The 12,722-nt window shown below is 34.3% G+C and overlaps 1 protein-coding gene across 1 annotated transcript in view; it reads left to right on the forward strand.

The window, feature by feature from the left end:
- The window catches only part of LOC149786015 (E3 ubiquitin-protein ligase rnf213-alpha-like), a 431,187-nt gene that overhangs the window by 83,121 nt on the left and 335,344 nt on the right, over positions 1 to 12,722 (forward strand). The window contains exon 13 of the mRNA XM_089978093.1: positions 11,218 to 11,506. Within this exon, the coding sequence (XP_089834219.1) occupies positions 11,218 to 11,506 (289 nt within the window). The remainder of the gene's footprint in view (positions 1 to 11,217; positions 11,507 to 12,722) is intronic.

Genomic DNA, 12,722 nt, shown 5'->3' on the forward strand with positions numbered 1-12,722 from the left:
CTTCCCAACCTTGGAAAATCAGATCTCATCCATTCTCAGGACTTCAGATATGTGGAGATCACTTTCCTCATTAATCTAGGGAAGCTTGATGTTCCTCTGGACAGGATTGATCAAGTCCTCTTCCTTATAACATGTTTTATTACCAGAAGTTCATTGTTGGTTCACCTTTACATCTCTTTGCTCAGAACTCAGAATTATTTTCCCTAGGAAACCTTCACTTGTGCCTGCTTTAGTTCTTGCTTCTAGCAAACTGCAGACTGCACAAGGACCCACTATCAACTCATATCTCCCATAGATCAGATTTTCACCCCATCTGCATTGATGGCTAAACCCCAATGTCTCAATTCACACTCTGAATCTCACTTCTTTCTGTACACAGATGCATATGATTCTGGATGGGGTGCTCATATGGAGCCAAAGAGAGTAGTCATTCAGGGTCTTTGGTCTCCAGAAGAAGCAATTCTTCATACAACTTAGAAATGTGGGCATTGTTCCTAGACCTAAAGGGATGTGTAAACTTCACAAGGCAGTGCTGTGTTATGGTTGCCTAAGATAGCATGTGAGTAGTAATGTACATGAGGCATCAGCAAGGTGCAATGCTACTTCTGTTTGCATGGAAGTTTAGAACTTCCTCCAGTATGCAGTCTTGAAGAATATCACTCTCAGAGGCTGTGATATATTGAGCAAAAGGAATATTCTGGCTGACAACTTGTCCAGATGTGACTGTGTGGTCCTGACAGAATGGTTTCTGCACCAGTCAGTGTCACTTTTTCAACTGTGAGAGAGACTTAGTTTGCTTAATACTACAAGAGCTTCCTCTTTTCATCTCACAAGTGCCAGGTCAGAGAGCCTGAGCACTAGAAGTTTTCATCCTACAGTGGGATTGCCTGTATGCTTACACCTTCCCAACTTTCAATATAATTTCTCCGGTGCTCCATCAAATCAGAATCTACACAATGCAGCTCATTCTTATAGGCCATCTGTGGCTCCAAGTCATGGTTTTGTGACCTACTCAGCCTGCTGATAGACAGGCCAGGGGAGGGAGTGTGTTTTCCACAAGGGTTAGTTAAAGCCCATGAAGTTAGTGCTATTACTTTATCTTGGGCCTACTCTTCTTTGGATGGTTTTATGAGATCTGCCCTCTGGAGATCTCACATTGCTTTCTTTTCTTTTTACTTTCAAATCATGGCACACTAAAGCAAAGACATTGATGGCACTGCATGTTTTCCAACTTTCTACCAGGCTACAGTAGTGAACGCTAATGGTATTGCAGTTGTTTTCCTATACAAGTTTTGTTGAAGCCCTCAGCTTCCCTTCTAATAGGTAAATTCAGCAATGTAGTAGTAACATGTAATGTAGCTATCTGAGGGTGTGTTGCAAAGATTCCATCTTCCCACCCCACTCTGATGTCCTGTTGTTCAGGTCAAATGGGGAAGGTTTTTTCTGTATCGGCTATGTCTAAGGAGTCAGTCTAGGAGCATGTTCTTAGAGTAGGGAATGTTATAACATGGGCTGGGGACTTTGCATCCTGAAAGAGGAAAGCAGTGCAATAGTAACTGGTAAGTATTACATATTTAAAATTAGTTTTGCTTCCCCATCCCAAAGCTACATTTTTCACAATGTGAAGAAGGATACTGAAAAAAATAGATTCAGAGGATGTAGTGAAACATGCAAGAGATGTACTATTTGACATGTAATTGTCAAAAGTGAAGCCTAAAGTATGTCAGCTATGTTCACAGGAAATTAAAATTTTACTTGCAGGTTTTTATATGTCCACCATAAAGACTGGATTAAACTACACAGAATGGTGGAATAAAGCAAAACATTTTACTAAATAAATCAAAGAAAAATTTCTGTACAACTTCTGTTAAAGAATGTAAACATTCTATCTCCTTGTGGCAGTATCTGCATGAGATCAATCCATCTAAAAAGCACACTGAACCAGCTCAGTTGAGTTATAATGGCAGTGTTGCTTCTTCAGTACAAGATATAGATGACATGTTTGACCAAATCTTTGCCTACAGAGAAAGTACATATTCTGACAGCGAACAAAATATTTAGCAATACTGACATAAACACCAACTTAACTTTTGTAAAGTCTAGTGTTCCTGATGATCTATTGAGAGTGAAATTTATGTTTTCTGCACTCTTAGCAAAATCAACACATAAACATTGTGTGATACAGATGAGGTAGGTCCAGAAGTCCTACATTTATCAGCACCAATTATAGCATGATCTGTTACCTACTTGATTAACCTCAGTATTTAACTCAGGTGTCTTCCCAGATAAACTGAAGTATGATAAAATTACTCTTGTTTTAAAACAAGGTTGTAGAAATGGTCCTGGAAATTACAGACCCATTTCTATGCTACAAAGCTTTATGAAAAATTTTTTAAACAGATGTAGTGAAACAGGTTTATTGTTACTTTAATAATTTTTCCCTTTCCCACAACGAACATCTGTCCTTTACAACAAAAAACATTTGTCAAACAGATCTCACAAAGTTAACTGATGAATGGCTGAAAGAAATTAATAATGGCAACCTAACTGGCAATAATATTGCTAGACTTTGAGAAAGCCTTTGGTCTGGTTTTTCATGAAATTCTCTTAAGTGAGCTACATTCTTATAGATTTCATGTCCATACTAAACGACTCAGTTCATGTGTTTGGAATCAACAAGTCTTTATTGGAAATGTCCATGCTATCCCATTATATATAAGGCTCAGCATTGGCTCCCCTCCTCTTTCTTTTATTTATCAATTCTATTCTGTACTCAACATACAGATATTGAACTATTTGCAGATGATACAGTAATCGTGACATTGAGTAACAATGTCCATACCCTGGAATGCAGTTGAGACCATAAGTCAATTGAAGAGAGGTCACAACAAAATAACATGGCAGTGGTCATTAGTGAATCTAAGACAAAATGTATGCTTATGGGACATCAAAGAAACTTGCAAAGTCAGAAAAAATTACATATCACTGTATATTAATAATACTGCAATTGAAATATAAAGGATCAGAAGCTATTAAGAGTAATGACTGACAGGAGTAATCACTGACAGGAATAATCACTGACAGAAGTTTTAAGTAGGAAAAGTAGACAGTGTCTGTGGGTCCCTCACATCAAACATTTCATTGCTTAGTAAAATTAAAACATGCCTGCCAAAGAACTTGAGAATTCTTTAATATAATGCCATTGATTGACTACTGTTCAATCATAGGTGGAAATTGTATTGATTCTCAACTAGAAAGAATTCTCAGGCTTCAAAAGTGAGCAACTCAGTTGATTTTTTATGTCCTCTTTGATGCATTATTCTTATTATTATTTGTTGGAGTGTATTATGTTATGATATTGTCTGTGAGGTTGTCTGTTAACAATTTGCACACAGTAGCTTGAATTGTTCACCATCTAGAGTTACCAATTTTCTGGATAGCAGCTTGCACTTGTATTAAGGAAGGAGATTATTCAGTTTGGGGTCAAATGTGAAAAAGTTGGGGTAACCTTGATTGAAAGTAGTAAAATCCTTTCTGTGGAATAATATTAGTTCTACAACACATACTTTGATCAGGCTTGGTGGATGACTTACTTTTGGGGTATGGAAGAATCTTGTTAGTTTGGGTCTAAAGGTCAAAGGTCAATGCCCATGTGAATGAATAAAGAAAACTTTTGTTTTTGCATAGGTGGCGCTCACCAGATAATATGTACTTTTGAGAGAGTGACGTATGTAAGGTGAAGTAGTTTGCATTTAAAACATGCACAGTGGAGAGAATGTTGGCATACCTCTGTGCTACATTAATGTAATGTGGATGATATTTATTTTGGATATTGTACTTTTGGAAATTTTACATGATTTAAGCACACTGCTAACTAAAATGACTGCTCCCTTGTGTTAAAAAATCGGTCTGAATTAGTCTAAAGTACACTATACATAGCAGCTATTAAAATAGGGAAAATGAATTTTGCCAGACTAGACAATACCAGCTTTTGAAAGTGCAATGAATGAATTAGCAAATATATAAACTGTAAAAAAAGTTATCGGCTCTTTTTTATACAATTTACCTCTGAATTTCAGGAAGTGAAAATGACCAAGTAGAGCTAGCACTTTTTTGAAAGGTGCACATTTGAAGTAAGGCCAAGCTGTATACTCTATAACCCATAGTACACCCATCAATCATACACCAAAATAAAGGGAATTAAAGGTTCTTTGCATTATACCTAAGATATGCAAGGTCTTTTTTAAATAGCCAGTATAACCAGTGAGGAAAGCCGGGGAAATTCTTTTTCTTTAAAATCCTAACCCTATGCAAAATATGAAACTCTAGAGTGCCACCATAACAATTTTTGTATCTTGTCCAAAGTTTGTTGTGGGCTTGCACTTAAAGTATCAAAGATGTTCATTGATTGTGGGGGTGACAAGGTCTAAGGTCAGGGTCATTTTCACTCAAAAATGGATTTTGCAGGAGAACGTTTGTTTTTCAGTCATTTCCTTAGCCAAACTCTTTGGATTGCTTGCACCTAAGGTAATAGATAACCTACAGATTTTAGGGTCTTTAGGTAAAAGGCAAGTCTAATAAGAAAACAAAGGTTTCTATAAAGTAAGTTTAGTTCAAGACAGCTTTCCTTAACAAAGGTTTTAGATATTGAGATCCCTTGGTCATTGTTTTTGGAAGCGAACTATACTAGTGCTTACATAGTAGGACTATTGAACATAAGGTAGGCATAGAATGTGCTGATCAATGTCCTCTTGTTTAAGCTATATTTTGGAAAAATTCAACTTTATGTGATAATATAAAATCAGTTATTCTTTCATAATGTCTGATACAGTCTGCCAGCATTTTTGTGGTAATCTGATTTGATAGAATAAATCAAACTGCAAAAATTAAATCTGCAAAATGTTCGCATTATTAATAAATAATATGGCCATTTATTTTAGTCCATTCTGTTTGCTTATGAATCTAATATCAACACTATATAGATCTTTTCAAAACTTTGATACTGTTAAATTCCTTGAAAATCTGAAACAGATTCCATGGAATACAGTCCAAACCTTTGAAGATATTGATGATGTTTTAGATACTTCCACAGATCTGTTCATCAGAATAGTGAACAAACATGCCCCTTTAAAAACACACAGAATAAAGAAAGACCACCAGCCAGGCTGGATCTCCCCAGAAATGTTAGGTGCAATACAGCAAAGAGTTCAACTAAAATCTGTAGGAAATGAAGCTGAATATAGAATTTGGAGGAATAAAGTTATTAAAATGACACATCAAGCCAAACAAGCGCACTACAAAAAAATGCTGGATGAAAACCAAAATAACCCAAAAGCTATCTGGAAAGTGTTTATAGAATTTTGTGCAGGGAAATGTAAGAGTAAAACTGAAATTTAATTCCTCAATCATGAGGGCATTGATACTGATAATCCAAGTGACATCTCAAATATTTTTAATGACTTTTTTGTTCAAATTGCTGAAAAACTTAAAGAACCCAGAACTTCATCTGATCATATGGAACTCAAAACATTTTGTGCTAAAAAACTACCAAACAATATAAAGTTTGAAATTCCTGAAATGAGTCCTGAATTTGTGTTAAAATATGTTCAAAAAATGGATGATTGTAAAGCTACAGGACTTGAAATGATTGGACCAAGGTTACTAAAGGTAGCTGCACCTGCAAATTAGTAGAGAGTATAGCTTTCATTTGCAATCAAACTATTAGGTCTAATAAATTTCCACAAACATGGACAACTGCCTAGGTTACACCATTGCATAAAATGGGAACAAAAGATGATGTAATTAACTACAGACCCATCTCTATCCTTCCTTGTCTTCCAAATTACTAGAAAAACATGTAGTTGTTGTTGTTGTTGTTGTTGTTATAGGGTTTAACGCCATTTTTCAGCACAAGATAGGCTATACATGGCAGCCAGTATTAATGGTGGAGGAAGAACCGGGAAAACCCTGGAAAGAACCACCGACCCATGAGAAGCTACTGGTAAGCTTTCTCACATATCCACATTTGCCGAGCCCGAGACTCGAACCCACGCAGACAGAGGTGAGATGGCAGTGATCCATAACGGAGAGCGCTTTAGACCACTTGGCCACTCGGGGCCCCCAGAAAAACATGTACATGATTCTTTCCTCAACTATTTGAACACTTATGATCTTATTCATGATAATCAGTCTGGCTTTCACCAGAATCACTCCTGTGAAACTGCACTTGTGTCTTTGATAGATAAATGGCTGAAAGCATTAGATGAAGGAGAAATGGTAGGCAATATTATGGTTGATTTTTGTGAAGCTTTTCATCTTGTAGACCATGAAATTTTGCTTGAAAAACTAAAAATCCATCAATGCAGTGAAAACAGATCCTAAACTGGTTTACTTCTTAGTTAACTGATAGAGTGCAAAAAGTATCTTTAAATGGTCAACTTTCTGAAAGTAAAAATATTAATTGTGGAGTACCACAGGGCTCTATCCTTAGACCTCTGTTATTCATTCTGTGTATTAATGACTTATCTCTTAAGATAGGAACTTCAATTTCTTCCACTGACCTCTTTGCAGATGACACTGTCTGAGATGGGTAAAACCAAAATGGTACTTGACAATAATTTACAAGATGCTCTAAACAGACTTAAAGTATGGTTCAAGTAAAACAGTATGAACATAAATACAGAAAAAACTAAAGCCCTACTAGTTTCAATGCAACAAAAACAAGCAAGGCTAGATAGCGACAAACTCCAGGTTCTATTTGACAATGTGAGCCTCAATATGACCTCTCAAGATATAATTATTGGTGTATTCGTGGATAACAATCTTACTTGGTCTATTCACATTAAACATATTTCAAAAAAAGTTAATTCTTACCTTTGGCTACTGAGGGAAATCTAAACAGACATTCTTCTTCAGCATATGGTCATCTTTTATAAAAGTTATATTCAGCCATATCTGGACTATTGTAATATAATTTGGGGTAATACCTCTATTGCAAACATGACAACACTTTCAAGACTCCAAAAGAGGGCTGGCCATTTAATTCTAGATGAATGTATAGAAATTTCCAGGATGCAATGAATAATCTTAAGATTTTAACTACATGAAAGAATATTTCTTAGAAAGGCCAGATTGATGTATAAAGTATCCAGAAAAGCCATTCCTGTCTGTCTATCTAAGCAATATCTTTCACCAAAGAGATGCTAATGGTACTCCAAATTTAAGGTCCATAAGAAGTAAAAATTACATTATACCAAGGCCAAAGAAAGAATTGTTTAAAAAAGTTTTTAATATACTGGTCCACTGGTATGGAACAACATTGCCAGTGACATAATTCAGTCTCCTAGCATTTCTTCTTTTCATAATCAATGTCTCTAATGGACGAAATCTTTTGACAACTGAACAGTTCTAGTACAATAATATCACCTGCTTTTGTTATTTTGCATCATTATCACAGTTGGATTTTTCAGTGCAGGATGATATTTTATATTTATATATGTTTATGTGTTCACAGATGCCTGTGTCTATGTTCCAGGCTTGATACTTTGATTTTTAAAATTGCTTAATTATTTAGTGTCAAGCCAGACTCTTCACATCATGTTGTATATACTGTGTATATACTGTACATAACAGATAGAAAGCTTCAAGGTAGATTAGTTCTGTAACTAATTGAGTTACCTTCTCTAAATAAAGTCTTTATTATCATTATTATTATTATTATTATTATTATAGTTTATATTCAGACTGAACCAGTTTACTCCAATGTTATCGATAACAGTCTATCAGAGTTTCACAGTCTTGCTGTGATGCTTTTACATTGATTCACTCACTGACAGATTAAGCCAATGTATATAACTAACAGTAGACTGTTCCACAAGGCCAAATATGCATATTTTATTAGCTAACATGTGTTTTATTAGTTAACTTGAGGTTTTTTTATGTGTAATTACAGTTATTTAGGGATAAAGTGATTGATTGACATAATCGTTGCATAGCTACCTTCTGCTTTACTGATACACACATATTGATATATGTGGTGGTAAATTGATTCAGAATGAGACTGTGTACAAGTTATTTTAATTTTCATCAGTCATCAATAATTATTATTCATTTGCCTTGTTATTCTTTAAATTGAGAATTGTCTGAGACAGCTGTTGCAGGCACAGGCACTCATTTTTGTGAATTAAATGGAAAAAAAACTTGACAAGTCACTAGCCATCTACAAATTAATACTGGGTGATATGGTTCATTATATTGCCCCTCCCCTCCCCCTCCATGCCAATTTCATGGTAATTATTTTATCCTGACAGGTTGTTCTGCATAGAGTAGTATGAGTTTCCTTTGACCCTTGCCACCCATTTTTGATATTTTTACACTTATGCTGGCATGTACAGTCAGAGCCAATTGCCTATTGAAAAGTTGGAATTCGCCTACACCATACAGTATCAGCATAGGGCAGCCACTTACTAGCTTGCTTAGAAAATTTGAATGTCCTTAAATTGGGCCACACCTGCATGAAATCAATAGGAAGATTATTTATTTTCTCAGAAATTGCAGATATAATGTTCAGTAAGTCTTTAATCTGTTGACAGACAAGGCAAACCCAGTGTTGTTGAAATTTGACCTGGAACTCACCTCTGCATTGCTAGTCACATTACATAAATGGTTGTTAAACTAAATATAATTGGTGCATTGTGCCCTTGAACAATCTTTATGTGTTAGTTTGAACTTACGTCAATGAAGTTTTACAAATGTGTCATTAAAATATGGGCTACCTAGAAAACCCAAAATGGCTGATTCCCAGTGGGGTTTATCTTCAGATGACAATTTAGTTTGGCAAATACTGGCCAATGATAGTTATGATGATAATTTTTAAAGTTTTCAAGTCTATTAGATAATTATATGCTTATTTTTTCTCCGTTAACTTTACATTGTCAGAATCATTCAGTGTTTTATGATATTGCACTTACACACACTTCATATTGCACTCACGTGTGCCCAGTAGTGTATTAGGAACTACTTTGTAAACAAATCATGTACACTCACATAACAGGCACATTATGTTTTGGTTGATTAAATTTGTTTTTGAATGAACTAAAGCAGATGTTTCGTGGACTGCCACATACCAGCTGCTTTACCACATTCCTCCTTAACTTTCTTGATACATTGTTTTGGATTTAGGCTAGCTATAGATGCCAGACAGGATCCTTACAAATAACATGCAAGTGACAAGACATAAATTGTCTTCTTTAGCTGGTATTAAGAATGACAAAAAATATATTTACAGTTTTACATCCAGAATTTCCTCAAAATGTACTTTTGTAGTTCTGCAAATCCAAATTACATGAGCCATGTCATGGGTTCTCAAGCTTGATTATACAATCCGAAATTGTACTGTAATTTCGACTATATTCCATTTGCAGTTACATCCTCCTTACTCCACTCAAAATGAAATAAACATTATATTCCATAGCATCCTTTTGATAATTGCAATTGAAAGATTTCATATTTTTCCCACATTAAGATTTCAAACATTCAGTGACAGAACAGAAACACACTTGTAAATGTCAACATGCTGCTGAAATCTAATGTATTTTATGTATAATTGGTACAGATAAATCCAGTCCATAATCACGAAATTCCGTAGAATTGACAAAAATACCAAAATCTATTCATTCCAGATCAAATGGAAAAGTTGTTACAATGTGCATTCGTTCACAATATGACTCCAAATTTCAATTTTAAGTAGACCAAAATGCCATTTTCTTTCGAAAGTTATGTCTAGCATGTGACTAAGTTTAAATTTATCTGGGCAGAGTTTTGTACACATTAATAATGTTGTTGTTGTGTAATGATGAATCTGCTCTTGTGTATTTAGTTTGGAATACAGCATACATTGATTTACTTTGTTTCTTGTAGTGTATTAATGCTTATATAATTAAGCCTTAGGTAGAATAAGAAAATCAGCATATAATAAAAAGGTTAATGCATTTGAACTTGTTTTGTCGGATGGATATAATGCATTCCCATGGTCGTGCAGTATTTCCATCCAAAAAACTCGTTCATATTTTCCCATACAAATGCAATAACCTATAATTATTGGAGCTGGGAAAAGTGTTAATGGATTTATCCTGAAAATTGTTTTAAATATGAGTCCTGGATGAACAAAAATAGATGGCGTGCTGGTCACTCACCTTTTCAGCAAATGTAGAAAAGGCAGAATACCAAGCTAAATTAATATACAGACAATTTAAAAGTAGTATATAATTTCTATTTCTTTTTTCAAACAATTTAATCATGTGAGATCATGTGATATGAAACTCTTTCCCTAGCGGGGTTAAGATAAACAGAATAAAAAAGAATTTAAAAAATGAAATTAAGAACTAAAGATATTTATCAAAATACCAATATCTGGTGGCTAAAGTGAGTCCTGCATCTGATCAAAGGGAACAGCCTTAAATGGCCTAAAGTGTTGAATACAAATCTCTGATAACTAATACGTAGTCAGTTTAAAAGTATGTTTGTTATTTTGTCTTGGATGAGAATGGCATATAAATAGATGCAAAGTATATGTCTGTCTGTAATCTGTATACTGGAAATACAACCAGTAAACCACAAAACATGGCACCGCCTACCACTGACAGACCTTCTAAAAATGGAAAGACCAAGGTAATATGTGTATTGATAACATATTGTTTCATAGACTGCGTATCATGAATCATATCAATATATGGCGCAGGTGTATCACTTCACCCATACAGTTAATTAAAATGTAGCATTTTGATTAAAAAAAAACTGCAATCTTCAAAGCTGCATTAATGATCTTTGATGTTGCATTTTATGTAAACAGCCTATATCAATAAAAAGTAAGAGTGTGTTTTCTGATTAGTCACAAACAAGTGTCAGGGAATATCTAGGAGGATTTAATTTTGTATGCAAAATGGGTTTTGTAATCAAATTACAGGCATATGTAATGCTTTTGAATATGATTTCTCTTTATGGAATATAAATATTGCAATTAATTTATTAAGACAGGTTTTAGAATGAAAGTGTTGAGAAGTACTCAGCTGCTGGAAAGTAATGTGTATAATACACAAAAGCTCAATGATCTTACAGTGGGTGCCAGGACACTTTAAACAGTAAGTTCAGAGCCAAGTTGATACTTTTTATGGCATGTCATGAAACCGTTAAGCTGATGACTTTCCTCATACATTCTAGGTCTGACGAATCTCTACATCACCATGCACAGTTGACATACCAGATTGCTGGAGGCATGGTTAAGACCACACTTAAAGAAATATACAAAAGTGAACTACATGACCTTGTAGCAGAAGTGGTTCAAGTGTTTCTGCAGGCAGTCACATTTTATGACAGCATCCAAGTGAATATCGAGACATCACAACCCCACATAGATATACTCATGCAAATCTGTAATCAAATCAGAAGTGACTGGCTCAGTATAAAGTTCTGCTTTTTCAGATCAACAGACATTAAAATGTACTTTTCAGTAAGCATTATAGAATATTATGTTATGTTTATTCATATTCATGGAAAAATCCATATATTTGTTTAAGAATGTTTTTGATTAACAGTGAACATAAAAAGAAAACAAAAGAAGTTTGCAGCATAATAGCAGGTGCAGCTAGAGTATTAACATATAGTATTACATAGCAGTCCAACTGTATCAACTTATGTTTATGGTTTATAGCTTATTTGTCTAAAAGTTTGGTATCTTTTCTTCTATTTTTGGTGACAGTGGCCATATTTAGTGTCTAATTGATATGATTTATATAAATGTGAAAGGTCTTGATTTCTATAAATTTACTAAAATTCTGCTAAGTGGGATGTTATAAGTTTATGTTTAGGGTTTATATTAAGTTATTTTTAGGTTTGTCTATTATGATTAACAGAAGCTATATTTGATGGCAGATTGGCATAATTTGGAGAAAATTAAATGCCCTTCATGTCAAGATATTTTTTGGTCAAATTTGGTTGAATTCTGTTGAGTGGCTTTCAACAAGAAGTCATTGGAAGGATTTTCTATTTAGTAACAGTGATCATATTTGATAGCAGATTGGCATCATTTATTTAAATTTTTGAAAGCCCCTAATGCCAGAATGCTTTCTGACAAATTTGGTGAAAATTCCTGAGCACTATCTGAGGAAAAAAAGCAGTTTGAATTTTTATATATATTTTTTTTTTTTGGTGATTTCATCACCCCATGCCTGTGGCTCTGTGGCAGTTTTGCCATATATATTTAAGAGTGCCTTTGGTCTGATTTCTGATGATATTCTTGTAAGTCAGCTACATTGTCATAGATTTCATGACTCAGTTCATGTGATAGGAAGCAACAGGTCTTGATGGGAAATGTCCTTTCTGTTCCATATTATATAAGGCAAGGGAACAGAATTTCTTACCACTGTTGTCAAAAACTGTTTTGAGCATAGATGTTGAAATCATGTTAATTTTTTTTTAAAAATTGATATATGTTTTTGTTATTAAAAATAGTAATAACTTTGTTTCCTTTCTAACATTAGTAACAAAAAAGTCACTGGTTGTTTGTATCAGCTTTATGTCAAGGGATGCAATTGAAATAGAGGTAAATGATGAGTAATATTATTTTGATATTTTTTTCACTAATGTCAATACTGGAAACAGTAGTAGAGAATGCTTTTTAAAGGAAATTGCCACAATATAGCCTCCAGTAATGTTTCTGGTGTTAC

This window comes from Sinohyriopsis cumingii, chromosome 12 (genome assembly GCF_028554795.1).
Source record: "Sinohyriopsis cumingii isolate HCF-2022 chromosome 12, ASM2855479v2, whole genome shotgun sequence".
In the NCBI taxonomy this organism is placed as follows: Eukaryota; Metazoa; Mollusca; class Bivalvia; order Unionida; family Unionidae; genus Sinohyriopsis; species Sinohyriopsis cumingii.